Here is a 20832-nt window from a genome sequence, read left to right as displayed (position 1 = left end):
TGGTAGGGTGAAACAAAATCAGCTGGAGTCCCCAAGTCTGGGGACCCCTGCCACGTTACACATAGCTGAATCCTTCTTTGTGTTCAAGCCCTCTCCCCCTTTTGGGTTTGTGTGTTTGTTTGTTTGGCCTCCTCTAGGCACTGCATGTCCCATCATTTCCAGAAACCCTCTCTGCTGGATTCCCTAAGTCTGGGGACCCCAGCCACGTTACACATAGCTGAATCCTTCTTTGGGTTCAAACCCTCTGGGTTCAAGTCACAAACTCTCAGCCCCAAAAAGCCCTGTGAAACAGGAAATAACACTTTCAAACCAGGAACAGATTTCCTTATTCTAAGGCCGATGGGCATCTGTCAGGAGTGGTTTGATGGTGTGCTATGATTTCTGTTCCTGGTTGATAACTGTCACTTCCTAATTGGTTCTGTCACAAAAACATGGCAAAACTTTATTACACTGCCAGAACTTTGTCTTTACGCAAGGGACATCATGCTATGATAGCACATTATGGTTTGCTGGGTGTCCACCAATTTCACAGAGTTCTAGCTACAAAAACAAAGTTTCTGAAGTAGTTAATGACTTTCAAAGTAAAGACAACCCAATGAAACAGGAAATAAGACTTTCAAACCAGGAACAGATTTCTACAATTATTAAAAATGTTTTTTTATAAAAGCTATGAAAATTCACCAAAAATCATAGCATGAGGGAAATGTTCTGATATTTGGTGAGCTAGCAGGGGTAAATGTCTTCTACCACAGTAGCAGGTTTCATCAGGGTAGCTCAAAAAATGAGGCCAGGAGAATCCCCTAAAGTTCCCCCAGTGCTGTTTATCGCTATTGCACATGTGCGTCCGCTATTAACGAATTCATTATGAATATTCTGAAGTTTTTGAACGTTTTGAATTTTTTGCTTCAAAATTCAGAAATGACTTTAGAAACGAAGCGCCAGTGCCCCTACTTTCAAACAGAGTTTAGAACCATTTTTTTCCTGGATCGCACATGCCTAGTAATTACATATCCAATTAGTTCAACATTTCCAGGAGCTTCTATTTTTTATGTTCGTCTAGCCATAGTGTGGGAGAAAAATTGGCTGTGTGGATGTGGGTTGTATCAGAATAACTTTTATTCAAGTTCCAGTTGACCTATACTGACCAAGAGACATAGATACCTCTTTCACTCAGTCATGCTTCATAATTACTTGTCGTTTCCTGGTTTAATGGCACCATGTTTGAGCAAAAGTTCACATGTGAAATTCTAAGTAGAATGAAAATCATAACTATACAAAAGAAGTAAGAGCTCTGTTCTACTTGACAATGAGCTGATTTAAGTCTAGGTAAGTGCATTTGGTGTTGATTTAGAGGGTTAGCCAAGGACCAGTGAAAAGTAATACAGTATCATATTCATTACATTAGGATGCAAAGGAAATTGGGATTTGTTATTTAATGATTTCAAGCCAATGTAATAGACAATAGGGGTGAAACCTGTTACTCCTGGATGCCTTCAAAACTTTCCTGCTACTGCTGAGTTGGCTGCTCCAGTAATAGAGCAATTAGGAAATGGCATATTAGTTTAATTCACCCCATCCACTCCTCATACAACTAGCTTCCAGCTTCCAATTGTTTTTTCTCTTTTAAAGGATGGTTTGTACCTTGGTTCCAAGTCAAATTATGCAGGCCAGAGGTTGCTTACAATTTATGTTATGAACAAGATGCAAAACTTGATTAAAATGGGAAACCACTGGGTTTTCTTTCTTCCTGTCACTACAATGACCATGACAAATTTGTCATTGAGGGCAGAGAAGTCACTAAATGACAGGAAGGAGTAGGAAATATGAAGTCTATGGGATATTTGGGCAGATTTTGTTCCCAAAATGTTTTCTGGGGGCATGAGGGAGCATTTTGCCCTCCTTGAATTTTAGCTTGTGTATGTATGTATGTATGTATTTTTGCCTTTAAAACAGTAGACTGAGATGCCCATCAAGTTTCCATTTCCCTTCCTTTTCTTTCCTTTGTCTGTCTTTCTTTCTTTCTTTCTTTCTTTCTTTCTTTCTTTCTTTCTTTCTTTCTTTCTTTCTTTCTTTTTTTCTTTCTTCTCTTTTTACATGTTTGTCAGTAAATCATTTATATGTAAGATTTTCCCCCTTGAGCTGAGTATGCAGTGAATGTAAAATAGACTTCAACAGACTATGGCATTAATTCAGCAAGTCAGATGAAGACTTCAGAATAATAATGGCGACTCTACAAGTAACCTGTGAAGTTATCCCTTCACAGGTGACATTAATTCTTCCACTACAGATTGTTATTGTTATGTGTTCCTCTGTTTATACCTCAAGGTAGTGAAATAATAGATCACTCTGTTATTTTTATTCTGTAAAGATGTCAAAGTTTATCTCAGCTGTGGTTGCCTGAACATAACTCTCTAACTTTAAATGAATGCTAATTTACATTATCACCAAGTATTCTGATAGCAGCCATGTAATTGAACTATAATGGTTTCAAAAATTATCTAGCTAAAGTTAAGTGCTCTTAAATTCTACTTTTTAGTTGGGAAAAATATGCCTGTGCTTGTCTTGAAGAAATTAATAAATGAACAGAATTAAAAGGAGTGTATATTTGCCTGGCTTGCCAATAATTGATTGTCCAGTTCTTAAAGTTTTAAATCAAGGGAAGGCAAGTTCATAGGAACAGAGGCCAATTCTCTCCATACATTGGCCAACACACCCCAGCAGCAGGTCCACATATCTCCATCTTCCTTGATAGACCCTTTCAAAATGGTGATCAGAAGTGCCCCTTGTTTTATATATTTACAGAGGTGAAAAATAATATCAATTAATCTCTTCATTCACATTTCAAGGGACAGCACTTTGCCACTGGTTGACCATAAAGTGGACACAAAACCAATCCAGAGCCTTGGTTTTGAATTATGCTTTCATCAGTTAATCAAATATATCTGTTTTAGTTGAGGCATGCAGTTGGATTTAGGTCTAAAATATTTGTTTGTTGAAACAATATAATACATGATGAAAACATATAATTAATACATGGAAAAAGATTAATAAAATGCTATAAATTATCTTCAAAGAGTTCTCTAAAGTCTTTCCTGTTTTTCTGTATGCTGTCTCTTTTCAATCTTGAAAGTACAGTGAGTTCTCAGGATCCACTGGCTCTTGGTTTTAAGAGACACCATGGATACCAAATCCATTGTTTCTCAAGTCCCATTATATACAATGGTATAGTAAAATGGTGTCCCTTATAAAACAGCAAAACCAAAATTTGGAAATTTGCTTTTTGATTATTTTTGATCCATGAATCCACAGATAAAGAAGGTTGACTGTATTACCAAAAATCGTTTCTCCCATTTGTTGTTTTTCTCATGCCTGAAAGTAGTACAGCAAGTACATAGGAAGATAGCTGTTCTGAATCTTTCCCCTTCTGGACAACTGCTTCACTCTTGATTTCATCACATGCAGGCTAGAGATTGGAAAAGGCTAGAAAGCAGTAGTGAAGCCTAATAAGGAGTTATCACATGCAGTATACACCAACTTTCTACCTGCTTTAGAAATGGCTATTGATGGAGCCCATCACACAATACACGCTCATACTGTGGGTTTCTAGAATTTCTCCATTTCTGAAGTATAGTTTTTCCTGGCAAAAATGGAAAATTTCATGTGTGATAAGAATCCCACTTGTCCAGTTGTAAATAGTATGATGACATTGTGCTGGAGGAAGCAGCTGAGATGGGCAGTACTGATTCCTTTCTTCTGCCATTACTGTTTTGGGATCTCTGAGGAAGCAACAATAATTTATTTATTTTGTTCTGTTTACTTTTTGCTTGCAAAAAAAGAAAAGAAATCAGGTGCTGCAGGACAGGGATAGAAGCTCAGCCCTGCCTCAGAGCTTGTAACTCCGCCCATCCCAGTCCTGGCCACCCATTTGTTGCCTCACCCACTTCCTCCTCCCCTCCCAGCCCTACATCTTGGACTAGGGGAGAGGCTCAGCCCTGCCCTCTTGAGCAGGAGCCACACCCACCCCTCTAAGCCACGCCCCCCTTTCCAGGGGGCGCTGGGTAGTATTTTTTCTGGAAAGGGGCGGTAGGCCAAATAAGTTTGGGAACTACTGCCCTATAACCATGTGGGATGAAGTCTTAATTGTGGCAAAGAGTATGAAAACAGAAAGTGAGCCATGAGGTAATGTTTGGAGAAAAGATCCTATGCCACTTCATGGAGTATGAAAAACATAATCTTCTTGTGCTTGAGTTGGTCACTAGTGTTAACAGTAATGAAAGGATGCAATACTTTTGCATAGGTAACAGTTTGTCTCTCCTTTGATGGAAGCTAGAAAACTTGAAGCACTATAGGGAGAAAAGTGTCTCACCTGAGAAAGCACTTTTTATTCTCTTTCCTTAATAAGTGTAGAAATAGATTGTCACCAAAACTATGTAAGAAAAAAAGAAACATTTATGAGCCTTCTGCACCAAGCAAGCAATTTAAATTTCCTCCCTTCTGAGGCATAGGATTAGAGGTTGGCAATAAACAACTAACAGTAAGAAGAAAATGGAGGATCCTTATAAATCCCACATGCCTTTTCATCTTAGCAAGGCTGCCCACCTTCCCTCATACTCTGAAAGAGAGACATGGATACCTTACCCAGGATAATAGTATATGAGACATCAGTTCTGTGTTTAGAGGTTATGCTCCCTACAGTAATAAAAATGTCAAGTTTTTCCAACCTCTATGTCTTTCAAATTAGCTTGCTTTCATTGGTGATTGGTCATCTGAAGGTAAATGTGGGCTTCATTTGCAAGTCTAATTACTCAAACATGAATCTAATTGTTAGAGGGAGAAAATCTGATCACCTTATAATTATGAGCTCAATGTAGTTTCCCTCAGAGGCATATTTGTTGCATATTAACCAAAGATCACCAACAAGTGATCAGGAAGTGAAATTCCCCCTTGTCTTAATTGGAAACAAACTACTAAACTACTGCTAAATAGCTAAGAATCATACAGCATTAGGTGGGTTTTAAGATAGTAGCAGTACAAATTCAGAGGGATAAGCAATTTGTAGGGTGAGTCATACCGAGACACTTACAAGATTAGACAAAAGAACAGGTGCTTTAGCCTAGAGTTGCAAAATGCCAGTGTCTGAGGAACACAGGAATGCCAGATATCCCAACACAATTATTTTAAAAAGAAAATTAATCCTCCCTTCATGCCCATTAATGTTGTCATATAACAGCATTGATGCTCATATAAATGCTCTGTATTCCTAAATATTCTTTGTTTGGTCAAGTACAGAATTCAGATATGACCACTCCTTCTAGGAATAATAGATAACGGATCATAGTTGTTTTTCAAGGAAATACAATAACATGAAGAAGAATAACAATAAAAAGTATTGAGAAGAATCTGTTTACCTAATCTGACACCACGACCTTTAAAAGAGTATATTTTTGGATAGTTTCTTGAATTTTCACTGGAGATGCGAGGACAGAACCCTACCTGGACATGAAATATTCTGGGTAGTCTTTAGAAAACTATTTTCTTCCATCCTAATTACCCCACGAGTTGTGAGGACACAAATGTGTTAAATAATGCATTCCTCAAAAAGATAGGAGTTTTGGTCTTCAAAGTGGACATTTCAGAGGCTGTCTTTGCTAGGGGCATGGCTAGCAGAAAATACCAGGCCTTTAGAACTACTGTAAAGCAGTGTATTTCCCCTAAGGGCTTTAGAGGCTTCAACTCTATCACTGATGTTTTCTTGGATGTCTTTTCTTTTTAAACCCCCTTTGCCAGTTTTATCCTGGACAAACATAAAGTCTATATAAAAACTATGGGAAGAATATATTTTTATTACAGGAAAGCTGGCCATATGTTGTTTTCTTCCCGTATTTTGGCACATGTTTGCAATTCAAAAACAATCCTGGACAATATTTGATCTTGAAGGGGACTTTCTCCCTTGTTTTCTGGATCCTGCCACTGTACCTGTCACTCTTCCTTCCCTCTTTTCCCTTCCCCTTTTTCTCTTTCTTTTCCTTGTACTTTAATGTACAGTACCACTACATTTCTCATCCTTTCCTTTCTCCCATAGTTTATGTCACACATTGCATGTGTGCAATGATTCCCTCTCCTCCATCTACAACTCCATTACCACTTTTCTTTCTCCCTGCCAGTAAATTGACTTTGCCCTACTGTCTGCTTTATCCTCTGCAGTTGCACAATGTGGCAGTAATATTAATGCTTTTATCTATCTATCTATCTATCTATCTATCTATTTATTAATTTATTATCATGTCAGAAGTGAATAATGCTTTTATTGTGGTATTATGTTTTATTGCACATACTCTTATTCATTCCAATACCTCCATTATCTGGAAAACACCATCAGTTAGACTTTCCCCAAAAAGGTAGATTTTCCTCCAAAATTGTATCATTGAACTGGGAATAGGTCAAATCTATTTTATATATATATATATATATATATATATATATATATATATATATATATATATATATATATAAAATATCCACCATAGGTGTCACGTTTCAGACACTAACTAACCTCACAGAAAGGCAATGATAAACAATTGGGTAGTATAGTGACTGAATATTTGACCCAAAATCTCAACTCCTACAAGAGCTTAATTTTTCAGCTCTATATATCAACTCCTACTAGTGCTAAATAAAGTTTGAAAATGTGGGCAGTAAATATAATATTATCCCTGTATCTGCAGAATCAATATACTCAATTTCACTTATCTACAGTTTCATTTATTTACATAGGACCTGCTTTGCAGGCTCATCCTCTTCTTAATACTTCAGCCATTTGTTCTATTAACAATAATGTTTGCTGTTATCCACTGTTTTATGTGTCCATTCAAAATCTGGGAACATGTCCCCTGTGAATATGGGGATTGTATAGAATTTTCCAAACAGACACTAGAATTTAAATAAACCTAAATATCTGAGAAATATAACAACCCCAATTCTATCTCTATATTTTGAATACAATAAATCAATAATTTGAAATAGCAGAGACTTCCAAAAATTTATTCCCAATAAAAATATTGTAGTGAAACTCAGTTCTTTACCTTGGCTAAAGCACACACCTTTTTCCATTATATGTTAGGGTCTATTACGCATCAGGGTTTTCAAATCTATCCTTCTGCCAAAAGGATGAATCATAATTTAAGTGTTCCATAATTATCTTTCCCAAGAAGAGGTGTTTTTTTTCCTGGCACGTTCAGAGCTCCTTTCTATTGCAGCAAAGTTAAAAGGACACCTGTGCAGATTTAAGTTTTAGGGAGATATGAACGAAAGCACAGGTTTTATTAGTGATATTACTCATTAATGTTTTTGTTGCTCTAGGGCACTTCAAATTAACTGGGCATCACCAGGACAACCAAATGGCATTATTTTAAGATATGATCTCTTGCGTAAGGCTCATCTTCAGTGCACTGTAGCACATCAACTATCAAGGCAACAAAGTGGAGGAGCCTGTCTATCCTTGGTGTGTGATATTAATGAAAACATCTGTGGAGGACAATGCTACAACCCTCAATTTAAGGTAAAATTGGGACTGGGCTGATGGAAGATCCATGTATTCACATATGAAGCTACTAATACACTAGGCCTGTTTCTGTTGCTCTTGTGCCCAGAGGCAGGGTAGTGTCACTGATGTTCAGGAACAAGGTAAGTATAGACGGAGCTGGAGTTAGTCTGTTCTGCTTCACCCACTATAATGTAACATAATATTTCTTATTAGTTGCTTTTGGTGGTAATGACCACTGAACATATTAATATGCTTCCGACTGCTTATATTTGTTTACAATACTATTTTACTGAAATGGAACAAAAATCCAAACCTCTCCTTCCCATCTGCAAAAATGTTGTAATCCTTCCCCAAGTACTCACGTTTTCTCTCATGTTATTCTTTTGCACTAAACCTGTGAAATGTGTGGTTTGTATGAAAGCTTAATAGTGTGCCCTATAGACACTCCTAGACCTAACACAACTAGCATTACTAAAGGATCCTGAATTAGGCTTTTGGAAAAACTGTGCATGCCCAATGTGACTTCAATTTTATTGCAGATTGAAATTATATGTTAGGAAATTGATTCTCAGCCTTTGACCCACCCAAAATTTTGGGTTTCTGCTCCCAAAATCCTTGTTTATTGTCCAAGCTAATAGGGACCTTGAGGAGCTGAAGTACAGAACACCCATGGGACAAGGTTTGTGAACTGCTGCACTAAAACAAAAAGTTTAGTGGAGTGGAGTGACTGACAGCACCACCTACTAGATTTTGGCAAAAGTATCTGGGGGGGGGGGTGAAGCTTCAAAGGTGTAGAAATGACAGTGTTTACATTCTAATACTGTTAACATATTGAAGTAAAATTAACAATTACAACTTAGTTCCTGAGTGCTAAAACAAGAAATGAAGTAACCAAATACCATAGAATGACTGTGTTTTACTAGGCCCTGGGAAAGAAGCTAACATAGATGTTGGGTCCTGCATGCAAGTATATTTTTCCATTTAGCAACATACATCCATATTATAACCGAGACAAAAGCTTTAATCTCCAGCCATTAGCTGATCAGAGATAAGAGTTAAGGGGTGAAAAAGGACAAGTTATGTTTCTGAAGTAGAGTTCTAAATCTCGCTAAAAGATTCTTAATACTTACATCAGAGATGGTGAATTAAATTCAATGAATACCCATGTCACTCTGGCTGTTCTAAATGTAGACAAGTGTAACACTAATCTTTATTTATGAATCTGTGGAGAAATACATGTTTATCTTCATACTTTCTTTTTGAACATGCTATACTAATAATGATTTCCAAGAAAGTCACAATAGATATTTAGATGCACAGGTGACATTCTGGTTTACAGTAAAAGAGCCAACTTCTTGAATACTGAATGCAACGCAAAGCCAAAGCTGTGTCAACAGCTGTAATTTATATTTTGATGTGAATCACTCAGATAACTCACTTTCCTAATTGCTGTCTTGTCTGACAGCGAAACTTATGAATACACACTGTCATTACATGTGCGATGATGCTGTTGACAAATAGGGACATCATTTCATTACATTAAATCTTACCTTCAGACTAAGAGTTTTCTAGCTCATTTGTCAATAAACAAACAGTGTACAGACTCCTACACTCTGACTACAATATTGATCCAGTTCCTAAACTGCAACTAATATGACCATTAATCTGCAAATGACCATAATTTTAAAATATTTCTGACAAATCATGATGGGGCTGCGTTCATAGTTGCTCATCATTGTCACGTAAACAGCCACCCCTTGTAGCTGAACCTAAATGGATTTGCTGTAAAGCAGAATCAAATCATTCAATCAAGCAAGTTTCCAAAAAGGCATCTAATCATCCCAATAAACTAATATTTGCCATGTAGATTATGATAAATGATAAGACTAAAAGGCATTAGAGGAAGCTCTATAAATACTTCCTCACAGTTTTTATTGGCAATTTTTCAAATACATATAGGGAGCACAGTACTGTTAGAAATAGATATGTTTGCAGAAGTATCAAAATACTATGGAATGACTGTATGGAATTTGCTGTCTCTTTGGAAAAGAGGTGGGAACTCAGAGATACCCCATGTTTGTATATTTTTCCATGTTCAGGGGGAAAAAAAACCTCCTGTCACATTAGACTGCTTCCTGTCAGGGAAAAACTCTTACCGCTATTCAACAGCTGATCAGAGATAAGAGCTGAACAGTGAAAAAGGTCCACTTCTCAGAAGACAATCTTATATTACAGCTGGTTAGAGATAGAAACTTTTGCCTTCAGGGGGAAAAGAGTAGGCTGTTAAGTAATTCAACCCCACATATTTATTAGTGCCATATATCTTAGGCTCTTCCTGAGAAATTCCTGTATATTGCTTTCTCCTTGGAATTATATACAGGACCTTTCCCTTCTATTTCTTTCTGAATAAGGTGATCACACTTACTGCTGAGTAGACATGTTCGAGATAGGTATTTATAATACTATATGAAAGTTTTACTTAGTTCTTAATATAAAGGCACCCTTCCTTATTTCTGAAGAACATAAATGTGACTTTGGTACTCCACTTAGGCCATATCCACTTCACTGTTGACTCCACCCACAGATCTATATAAGTCCCAATATCTTTCCAAAATTGGAATTCAGTCCTTGGAACAAAAAAAGTTCCTATTTCTGATGTAGAAAATCAGGCTGCGACATTTTAAGTTGTGATAATTTATGGAGCATCACATAAAAAGACAGGAAACTGTAGCAGCACAGCAGCATAGTAAATCCAACAACAGATATTAGCATAAACAAGACATGTATGCTCTTATTAAATAGGTCTTAGTGCCATCTTAAGCTGATGTAAGTGGCTCCATAGGATGAGGTGGGTAAGAGTCTTCATCATCATCCCAGGTGAATCAATTGGCATTTATTTGTCATGAATTACAATATTCTCAAACTGAAAAGACTTACAAGAGGAGGTGAGAATGTTACAATGAGAAGTACCGTATATACTCAAGTATAAGCCAACCCAAATATAAGCCGAGGCACCTAATTTTACCACAAAAAAACTGGGAAAACATTGACTCCAGTATAATCCGAGAGTGGTAAATTTCAGAAATAAAAATAGATAGCAATAAAATTAGATAATTGAGGCATCAGTAGGTTAAATGTTTTTGAATATTTACGTAAAGCTCTAATTTAAGATAAGATTGTCTAACTCTGATTAATAATACATGTAAATAATACATGTAATAATAATAATAATAATAAATACAGGAAAATAATACATGTAGTAATAAATAGAGTAAAATAATAAACATAATAATAATAATAATAAGATGAGAGTGAAATAATGAATGTAATAATAATAATAATAATAATAATAAATAGAGTAAAATAAATGTAATAGTAGCAACAATAATAGAGAAAAATAATAAATGTAACAATGCCAATAATAATAGAGGAAAATAGTAATTGTACCATATGTTCTCGAGTATAAGTTGACCCAAATATAAGCCAACCAGGACCCTCACCCGAGTATAAGCCGAGGGGGGCTTTTTCAGTCTTAAAAAAAGGGCTGAAAAATTAGGCTTATACTCGAGTATATACAGTATTTTGTTCTCACTAACAAAATCGGAGAATGGTGAGAAAGATTTTCCCTGAGAGATATTTCTAGTGCTCTTAAGTAAAAGAGCAGAAGGAAATACATGCCCTTAAAAATTGTTATACAATACAATCCTCCATGTTCATGGGAAATATGTTCCTGGATTGGACAACTTTCAAGCATTTCTAGATCCTCGGGTACAACATTCTGGTCAACAATCATGCTGGAAGGCCCAGAAAAAACCTAGATATAACTTTTTTCAGGCATGGACATGTGAAATGGCAGGTACCAGTACCACAGATTCAGGAGTTGTCCTGTACAAGCATCTCATCAACCAGTTTATTAATTAATTAAAACTCATAAGGTTATGTTTCTTCCTATCACTTTATTTAGTATTACTTTGCCTTGAGTGAATTACAGTATGGGATTCATTTTAATTAAATAAATAAACTGTCACTAACTCCATACTGTAATGCTCTCAAGACAAAGAGGTACGAAACAAAGTGATAGAAAAAAAAATACAATCTTAAAAGTTGATAAGGTGTTTTAAGGACAACAGAATACATTTATCAGTGAAAGTCACTAAAAGAAACTAATTAATATTCTAAATGATAAACATCTTATATGACATCCTCCTCTAAAGGGTCAGTCAAAAATGTAAAAGTCACCTTCTGTTTCCACTAAGATAAAGCTTTCAGATCCTAGCTTCATAAAATACCAGTGTTTGTCACTTAATGTAACCCAGAACTTTATACAGTGAAACAACTTGGAAAAGGTAGGTATAACCAACTCTAGTAGGCATCTTCAAAATTGAGCCAAGCAGAACACATAAGAGAATCTAAAGTTGGAGCAGTACAGAAACTGATAATATTGGATTGTATTCTTTGTTTTCCTGTATGTGTTTTTAATGTGTAGTTTTAGCATTTAAGTAAATTATGCTGGGAACTCGTGTCCTTCAATTATCTGCTGAGGTAATGGAAGATAGCAACATCCACTGGCTTACTACTTTAGTTCAACTCCAAATAAAACTTTACCGTCCCCAGATAACAAATTAAGAGCTACAGAACACTTCATTTGTATTTGAAAAATAGCCAAAAACATATTTACCAGTGTAACGAAACACTGATGAAAAAAATACTAGATTATTGAGAGGCTTCACAGTTTAGGATTTATTCTGTACAAAATGCACATATGTTTGATATGCACAGATTTTCTGCACAGAAAACCATATTTTCTGAGTGGAAAGTATTATAATGCAGAAATATTTCTGCCATGAAAAAGCAGTAATTGGGGATTTAATCTGCATGAAATTGACACATGTTTAATTGCAAAATGAACAGCATTTTCTGCACATAAAACATATTTTCTATACTGCAATTAATATTTCTCAGTTGAAATATTATTTTCCATGCAGAAAATTATGTTTCTTTTTTGTGAATTAAAGCAATGTAATTTGGCAACAGCTATTGTAATTTAGCTATGTAATTTGATCAGTTTAAGAAATTTGTGCAAAAGTCTTCCCAAGAGATTTGTAGGATTTTTCTGAGGCAATGCTGATGGAAACGTTCCAGGAGTTGAGTGTGACGTCTGTAGACCGTCCACATTTCGCTGGCATAGAGCAGGGTTGGGAGGACAATGGCTTTATAAAAAAGCACCTTGGTATCTCTACGGATGTCCTGATCATCAAACACTCTCTGCATCATTCTGAAAAATGCTGCACTTGCAGAGCTCAGCTCCACATTGGAGCTGCGATTCAGCAGGTTCTGGTAGTGCTCTTTCCAACGTAGTGCAATTGATGTTTTGTCCTTCAGAATTTTGGTTCCATCTGATGAACGTAGAGGCTGTATGCCATGGTTTCTTGGTCCATAAATGATCTTTGTGGCTTTGAAAAATCCCTGAGCATCATGGGTGTCTGCAAAGTGTTGGATTTCTTCAGCCTTCTTTGTCCACCAGATGTTCTTGAGTTCTCTGGTCCTTCTTTGGACCTCAGCTTTTGCACTGGCATAGATCTTTTTCTTGGCAGCACAGTTGGTGTCTCTCTGCCATGTTTGGAAGGCTTTCCTTTTGTTGACATTTAGCTGTTGGATCTCTTTGTCATTATCTTCAAACCAGTCTTGATGGTTCTTAGTTTGGTATCCAATGGTTTCTTCGCAGGCTGTGATGATGGAGATCTTCAGTTTGTTCCAATGCTCCTCAACATTTTCGGGATGTTATGGGATGGGTATTTTCGGGATGGGTAGATGATCCTTGAGTGTTGTTTGGAGAAGGGCTCATTTGGAGGGCTCCTGAAGGGCTTGGGTGTTCATTTTACGCCTTGTTTTTATTCCTTGGAGTCTGCGTTTGGGGACAATCTTGATAGCTATAGTGGATCGGATTAACCTGTGGTCTGTCCAGCAGTCATCAGCACCTGTCATGGCTCTTGTGAGAAGCACATCATGGCGGTCTCTGGCACGTGTAATTACATAATCCAAGAGATGCCAATGCTTTGACCAGGGGTGCTTTTATGATGTCTTGAGCTTGTTTTTCTGGCGGAAGAGTGTGTTGGTGATGACAAGGTTGTGCTGTCCACATTTGGTGAGAAGCAAGATGCCATTCAAGTTGCTGTTTCCAACCCGGTCTTTTCTTATGATCCCTGGCCACAGGTCGGAGTCCCGAGTGGCTCTTGCATTAAAGTTCCCTAGGAGGATGATTTTGTCCTCCTTAGGTATCTCCAATAGGACGGTGTCCAGCTGACAATAAAAATTTTCCTTGATGTCTTCGTCAGCATCTAGAGTTTGTGCATAGGCACATATGATGGTTGCCTGTTGGTTTTTGGCAAGGTTAATTCGGAGGGTTGAGAGTCGTTCATTGATGCCAGTGGGTGCTTCAGTCAGGTGCTTCACCAGGTCATTTCTAATAGCAAAGCCAACTCCGTGTATTCTTCACTCTTCTTCAAGTAATCCCTTCCAGAAGAAGGTGTAGCCTTCTTCCTTCAGCTGTCCCTCTCCTGCTCTCCAGGTCTCCTGAAGGGCTGCTATGTCGATTTTAAAGCATCCTAGCTCCCTTGCAATGATAGCAGTCCTGCGTTCGGGGTGTTCGCTGTCAGTGTTATCCAACAGTATCCATACGTTCCATGTTCCAAAGTTCATTTTAATTTTTTGGCCGCAGACTGGTGACCCCTCTGGACACGGCAGTCCAGTCAGGGATAAGAGAGGCAGACTATGTTTAGAGCACCTTTTCTAGCCCCTTCCCCATGTGGGATGAGCAGAGCGGATCCTAAAAAGAGCTGCTCAGACATGGATACAGCTGCCGGACTACTCAACTGCCTTGGACCTTGAGGTAGAATGACTGAGTCCATATCCACTGCCCATGTGCCAGTCTGTGACTAGGGGCTTCCAGATTTCACAGTCCTGCCCCCGTTGCCACTCGCTGATTGCCATAGGACTTTTGCCTGCAGTGATTTTTTTTTTTAACGTGTGGAGGTCGGTGCACATCCGGTCAACACACAGTCTTCACAGGGTAAGGTCCCAGCAGTGGTGTGATTAACACAATGAGAGTGGCTTCTCAGTCTGTTGCAGCCGTCTTCTGCCTTCACAGCCGTTGTAACATGTACCATGTTATCCTCCGCCTGCTCTGCCATTGAGGACTTAGGGTCTTCGGATTGTTTTTAGTCCGAATCTCCCCCCTCCCCCTGTGGCCCCTCCTGGGAGTGCATGACTGTCAGCTCACCACAGCCGCTCCTGAATGAACACACGAGACTCTCTGTGGTATCACCAGGAACTTTTACTGTAGGAAACATGAACATCAGAAAAGCCAAGAATGGGAGGCTCCGGCCAACCCTCCTTTATATACCCTCCCCCTCATTTGAACAGTCTCTTCCCGCTCAGTAAAACCCCGCGCAAATTCCCCGCCAAGTCCATCAGCCGTTTCTCCTCCGAGTCCTGGGACGCAGGTGTCTTATCAATGTCAGTGACCCTGAAACTCAGAGCCACATCCAGGCTCTAGTAGCAGGGTTCTGACATGGCGTCCTCCTCCCCTTCGTCCTGGAAGGAAAAGATTAAACACAACTATTGTTCTCCGCTGTCCAGAGTTCCTTTATACTTTTTTAACAGGCTGCAATGGAATACCGGGTGTACCTTTCCTAGGTCCTTTGGTAGCCTCAGCTCATAGGTCACTTCGTTTATTCTTTTTGCTACCCTGAATGGCCCTATATAGCGTGGAGCCAATTTCTTGGATGGGAACCCCAATTTCAGGTTTTTTGTGCTCAGCCAAACCAGATCTCCTTCGCCCAATTTGTCCCCCTCTCGGCGCCTACGATCCGCAAAGAGCTTGTACTTCTTTTGTGTTTCCCGCAATGCCTCTACCACGGTTTGCCACCCTTGCTTGATTTTGGCCGGCCATTCCTCGTCGGTCTGGCCCTCCCCTTCCTTCCACTCGGGTAGCCTGGGGAAAGGTGCCACCTCCTGTCCGTATACTATTTCGAATGGGGCACGACCTGTGGCCGAATGTACGGCCCCGTTAAAAGCCATCTCAGCAAACGGAAGAAGGTCCGCCCAATCATCCTGTCTATAATTGGTGTACATCCTTAAGAATTGGCACAGTGTCTGTTGGGTACGTTCGACCCCCCCGTTGGTCGCGGGATGAAAGGCCGAGCTCAGGTTCCTTTCTGCTCCTAACAGCTGTAAGAATTTTCCCCAAAATTTTGCAGTAAATTGGACTCCCCGGTCACTAATTATCTTGTCGGGACACCCATGTAGGCGATATACATGCTTCACATACAAATCAGCAAGTTTTTCAGCTGAAGGGAGTTTTGGCAGAGCCACAAAGTGTGCCTGTTTTGAGAATAGGTCCAATATTGTCCAAATGTATCTGTGGCCTCTGCTGGGGGGTAGTTCGCCTACAAAATCCATGGCTACGCATTCCCATGGCCTCATGGGCTCCACCACCTTCTGCAATAGCCCCTGGGGCTTCCCCGGTGGTGTTTTTCCCTCTGCACATAATTCACACTGCGTGACGTATCCCCTGGCGTCTTTCCTCATTCCGGGCCACCAGCATTGTTTGGCCAACAGTTTAATAGTCCTGGTGGGGCCTAGATGACCCGCACCCTTGTTATCATGGTACTTCCTTAACATTTCTCGTCTTAAACATTCAGGAATATACAATTTCTTATTTACAAACACCAAATCCCCACACAATTCTCCCTTTTCTTTGTTTGTTTGTAACCATTTGTCCATTCCATACGCTCGCTTCAACTCTTCCTCCCATATTTCTCCTCCCCCCGTGGAAATGGCAGTACGTTTGTTTTCTTTGGCCGCTTGTGCTCGAGTTAGTACTGCCAGGCCCCATTGCTTATCAAGAAAAATACTCCCTTCAGATTCCTGAATTCCTCCCCCGTGCTGAGGCATCCGAGAGAGAGCGTCAGCGAGTATATTATGTTTCCCCTGGAAGAATCTGAGTCTGAAATCAAAACGGCTGAAATATTGGGCCCATCTAATTTGCTTCGCTGATAGTTTACGAGGGGATCTTAGATACTGTAAATTTCTATGGTCAGTCCACACCTCAAACGGTGTTCCACTTCCTTCCAGAAAGTGTCTCCAGCACTCTAGTGCTTTTAGAATCGCTAAGGCTTCTCTCTCCCAAATCGGCCAGTTTTTTTCTGTATCGCTAAACTTTTTTGACAGATAGCCACATGGCTTCAGGTTCCCCCCCTCGTCTTTCTGTAGCAGAACTGCCCCATATGCCCGGTCTGACGCATCGCAATGTAATACAAAGGCTTTAGACATATCAGGGTGCTGTAGGACAGGCTCCTCAGTAAAACGCTTTTTAAGGGCTTCGAAAGCTTCCTGGCATTCTATTGTCCAGGTCAGTTTGGCCCCTGGGGCCTTCACTTTGGCTGTTTCTCCCCTACCTTTAGTCTTTAACAAATCCGTTAATGGCAAAGTGAGGCGCGCAAAGTCCTTGATAAATGTTCTATAGAAGTTTGCGAACCCTAGGAAGGATTACAGCTGCTTCCGTGTTTTGGGGGCTTCCCACCCCCTCACGTCTTCTACCTTCGCAGGGTCCATCGCCACTCCCTGGGAGGAAATCCTATACCCCAGAAAGTCTATCTGGTCTTTATTGAACTCGCACTTGGCAAGCTTCGCATACAGTTTTGCTTCTCTCAACTTTTGCAGGACTTCCCTGACTAGTTCTATGTGTTGCTCCTTAGTCCGAGATACTAACAATATGTCATCTAAAAAAACAAAGACTCCCTTGTACAACAATGGATGCAACACTTCGTTGATTAATTGCATGAACGCGGCGCCTCCGCCGCACAAACCGAAAGGGAGCACACGATAATTGAATAATCCGAATGCACAGGAGAAGGCCGTCTTCCACCTGTCCTCTGGTTTAATCTGCAATTTATGGTACGCTTCAATTAAGTCCAATTTAGTGAATATCTGTCCCTCCGATAACTGGGCGATCAAGTCCTTCACTAAAGGTAGGGGGTATTTATTTCCAGAACTGATTGCATTCAGGCCCCTGTAGTCAATGCAGAGCCTCAGCGTTTGGTCCTTTTTGCGCCTGAACAACACAGGCGCCCCTAGAGGGGAATTTGAAGGCTCTATGAAACCCCTCGCTAGGTTTTTATCAATGTATTTTCTCAGTTCCTCCTTTTCCCTAGCCGACATTGGGTATATTTTTGCCTTAGGAAGCTCTGCTCCTGGGACTAGCTCTATCTTCACTTCAACTCTCCGCTTCGGTGGGAAACTGTCTGCTTCCTTCTCATCAAATACGTCCACAAAATCCCGATACTCTGGGGGTAATTTATCTGCCAGTTCTGCTATCCTGATAGAGTCTTCCTCCCCCCTTTTCCCCGGCTCCCTTTCCACTTCCTGGCTCCCTCCTTCCAACTTCATCCTGAAGATCATGCTCTTATCCTCCCAGTTGATTTGCGGGTTGGCCTGCCCCAGCCATGGCATGCCTAGTATAACATTATAGCTGGCTATTTGTGATATCACAAATGACACCTTTCCTTCCCAACTCCCTATCTTACACTTTACATCTTCGGCACTGTACTTAGCTAATGATCCCGATGCTGTGGATCCGTCCAACTGCGAAAAAGCTATTGGGGATTCTAGGTTCGTTCTTTCGCATCCCAATCCCTCGGCTAATTCAGGGGAGATGATGTTCCTGGAACATCCACAATCCACAAATGCTTTGCAGGTTGCTTGTTTGCTGCCACTTTCCAGCTGAATGGGGACCACTATCATGGCTTTGTCCTGACTTACCAACCCCCCCGAGTGGTGCCTCATCGGTGGTTCTTCCTCGGCGCGTTTCCCTGCCACGGCTCTTGGTTTGGGCGGGCCTCCGCCTTCCCCTTTTCTCTGCCAGCACTCGGCAGCCCTGTGGCCCAAACGGCCGCACACGAAGCAGCCCCTCCTGCTGGTGCTCACGTTCCCTGTCGGCTCCGTTCTCCTCCCGGCTGGGGTTGATCCCTCCTTCCGGCTCCCCTCTTTCATCTGCGGCCGCTGCTGTAGCCCTCCTCGGTGCCTCCTCGCCTGGGCCAGCGATGTCTCGATGCGCCCCGCCAGCTGAATCCATCCGCGCAGTGTGTCAGGCTCATCACGATGCACCGCCCAGGAGAGGATCTCCCGCCTGAGCCCCTCTTTGAAGAGTTCTATCTTTGTCACTGCAGACCATTCCGGCACCTTTTCAGCGAGGCATTGGAACTCCTCCGCATACTCAGATACCGACCTCTGCCCCTGGGAGACGGTCTTCAACTCCTCCCTCGCCCGGATCTGCTCCAGTGGATCTCGGAAACGGGTCTCCAGGGCCCCCATAAAGCGTCGGAGTGACCCCAGACATGGGTCGCGCCGCGCGTGTAGTTGAACGTACCAGCTGGCCGCTCCCCTCTTCAACACTGCACCAATGGCCCGTACCCGGCTGGATTCCGTTCTAAAAGTGTGGGCATTGTCCTCCATATAGCCCCTCACCGTGGTCAGGAAAAAATCCAGTTCAGAGGACTCTCCCCCAAACTCGATCCTTAGTTCCTCTCGTCTCGGTAGGGGTCCCTGTGGTGGCAATCCCCAATTCTCCGCCCGTCGCAAGCCCCCTTGCGGGCCAGTGGGCCCCGCTGCTGCTTCCCTTTGTCCTGTGCCACGCCCGGCATTCGCCAGGGGCACCAGGGTCTCAGTTGGGAGCGTAGCCGGGATTCTCGGAGGCTTTTCCCCTTCGTCGTCACTCTCCTCCACCCGCGTCAGGCTCGTTTGGATCTTGGGCCGGGCACCGGGCTCCTTTCGCATTTCCCTTCCCTTCGGTGCTGGGAGGTCTGCAAAGCCCTGGCTGCTTCCCATGCTCACGTCCCACATTGAGCTAGCCCGGAGTTCCCTTCCTCGCTCCGGCTCCGCCAAAACCGCCAGGCGCTCCATCGCCCTCGACATCACTGCCAGGGTGGTCTCCATCGCCGACATCCTCTCCTCCAGAAACACCATCTTTTGCGGGCCTGGGGAAGGTGAACCTTCCTCTCCTCCGGTGCTATCTCCCCGCACCACTCCGCGCCTCTGGGTTACCCCATTTGGCTGGGCATAAGCGGTGGATGACGCCAGGGCCGCCAGCTGGTGGAACTCAGCGTCCGTCTCGGGAGTGGCCCTTTCCGACCTTCCTCCTCCGGCGCCCAAGAGCTCTTCATCCTCCACTTGCATGTTACACCTCACCGCTACAGCGGGATGGTGTCCGTATTCTTGGCTTAGTGTCAGCTCACCACAGCCGCTCCTGAATGAACACACGAGACTCTCTGTGGTATCACCAGGAACTTTTACTGTAGGAAACATGAACATCAGAAAAGCCAAGAATGGGAGGCTCCGGCCAACCCTCCTTTATATACCCTCCCCCTCATTTGAACAGTCTCTTCCCGCTCAGTAAAACCCCGCGCAAATTCCCCGCCAAGTCCATCAGCCGTTTCTCCTCCGAGTCCTGGGACGCAGGTGTCTTATCAATGTCAGTGACCCTGAAACTCAGAGCCACATCCAGGCTCTAGTAGCAGGGTTCTGACACATGACTCCAGTGCTTGTGCCCTCAGGTTCATTGGAACACGCAAGCCCCCTCACTACAGCAAGGTGACAATCCATCGAGGGGATTTATATTACATGACTTAGAAATACACATATATGGCACAATGCCCAATTACGCCATCCAGATTTTCTATTCCAATTTTTTTTTTAAAGGATGAGATAATACTGACCTAATAAGAACCCTGGTGGCTGCTACACCTAAATATAAGAGGATGAGATAATGATGATCATTACAAATCTCACTACATTGCCTTTTTTTGGAATATGACATAATCCTGATATTACTTGAATGCATTCTGTTTTATGGGCTGATAATGCATGTCCTCTGGGCTCCATAGCAGTGCAAATAGTTAACTCTCTTAAAATGCTGCCAAAATGCTCTTTTGCCATTTATAGCATGTTGCAGAGTATGCTAGGGATCTACATAACAGCAGAGGCAAGCATACAGATGGGTTCTTGCTATCTTAATAAGCTTCAGGATTTTGTAACATGAGAAGAAGATATAATTTTGAAAAGGCAGCTATGAAGTGTAAAGATCCAGTAAGATTCCTCTCCTTGCAAAGGATATTTTTCCATCCAGACTTCATCCACCCAATTTCATAGATACAACCAAAATGCCCCTAAATTACCTTACTACTGATCCCAACATTCAAGGGCTATCCAGAAAGTAGATTACGTTTTGGAAT

General features: G+C 41.4%; 2 protein-coding genes and 1 long non-coding RNA gene across 4 annotated transcripts in view; 1 reads left to right on the top strand and 2 right to left on the bottom strand.

Moving 5' to 3' along the window:
* Window positions 1-20832, top strand: part of ush2a (usherin) — a 617513-nt gene that overhangs the window by 430343 nt on the left and 166338 nt on the right. Inside the window, exon 49 of the mRNA XM_003216022.4 lies at window positions 7360-7558. Coding sequence (XP_003216070.2) covers window positions 7360-7558 — 199 coding nt within the window. The remainder of the gene's footprint in view (window positions 1-7359; window positions 7559-20832) is intronic.
* The window catches only part of LOC134296645 (uncharacterized), a 92452-nt gene that overhangs the window by 32254 nt on the left and 39366 nt on the right, over window positions 1-20832 (bottom strand). The window lies entirely within an intron of this gene.
* Window positions 14862-20129, bottom strand: LOC134296638 (uncharacterized). The gene is made up of 2 exons (XM_062972103.1): window positions 18365-20129; window positions 14862-15136 (listed from the first exon to the last, which is right to left on the bottom strand). The coding sequence occupies exons 1-2, from the start codon at window positions 19910-19912 to the stop codon at window positions 15095-15097; spliced, it is 1590 nt and encodes a 529-aa protein (XP_062828173.1). The 5' UTR covers window positions 19913-20129; the 3' UTR covers window positions 14862-15094.

Source organism: Anolis carolinensis, chromosome 1, assembly GCF_035594765.1.
Source record: "Anolis carolinensis isolate JA03-04 chromosome 1, rAnoCar3.1.pri, whole genome shotgun sequence".
In the NCBI taxonomy this organism is placed as follows: Eukaryota; Metazoa; Chordata; class Lepidosauria; order Squamata; family Dactyloidae; genus Anolis; species Anolis carolinensis.
Note: the sequence above shows the minus strand (reverse complement) of the source record. Positions and strands in the feature narration are given on the sequence as shown.

What these genes read in the sequence shown, in the direction of transcription:
- LOC134296638 (XM_062972103.1), bottom strand. Translation starts at nt 19,912, where the DNA reads ATGTTCATGTTTCCTACAGTAAAAGTTCCTGGTGATACCACAGAGAGT. An exon ending in GGCACCACTCGGGGGGGTTG is followed by an intron (nt 15,137 to 18,364) that starts GTAAGTCAGGAC and finishes TTTTCCTTCCAG; the next exon opens with GACGAAGGGGAGGAGGACGC.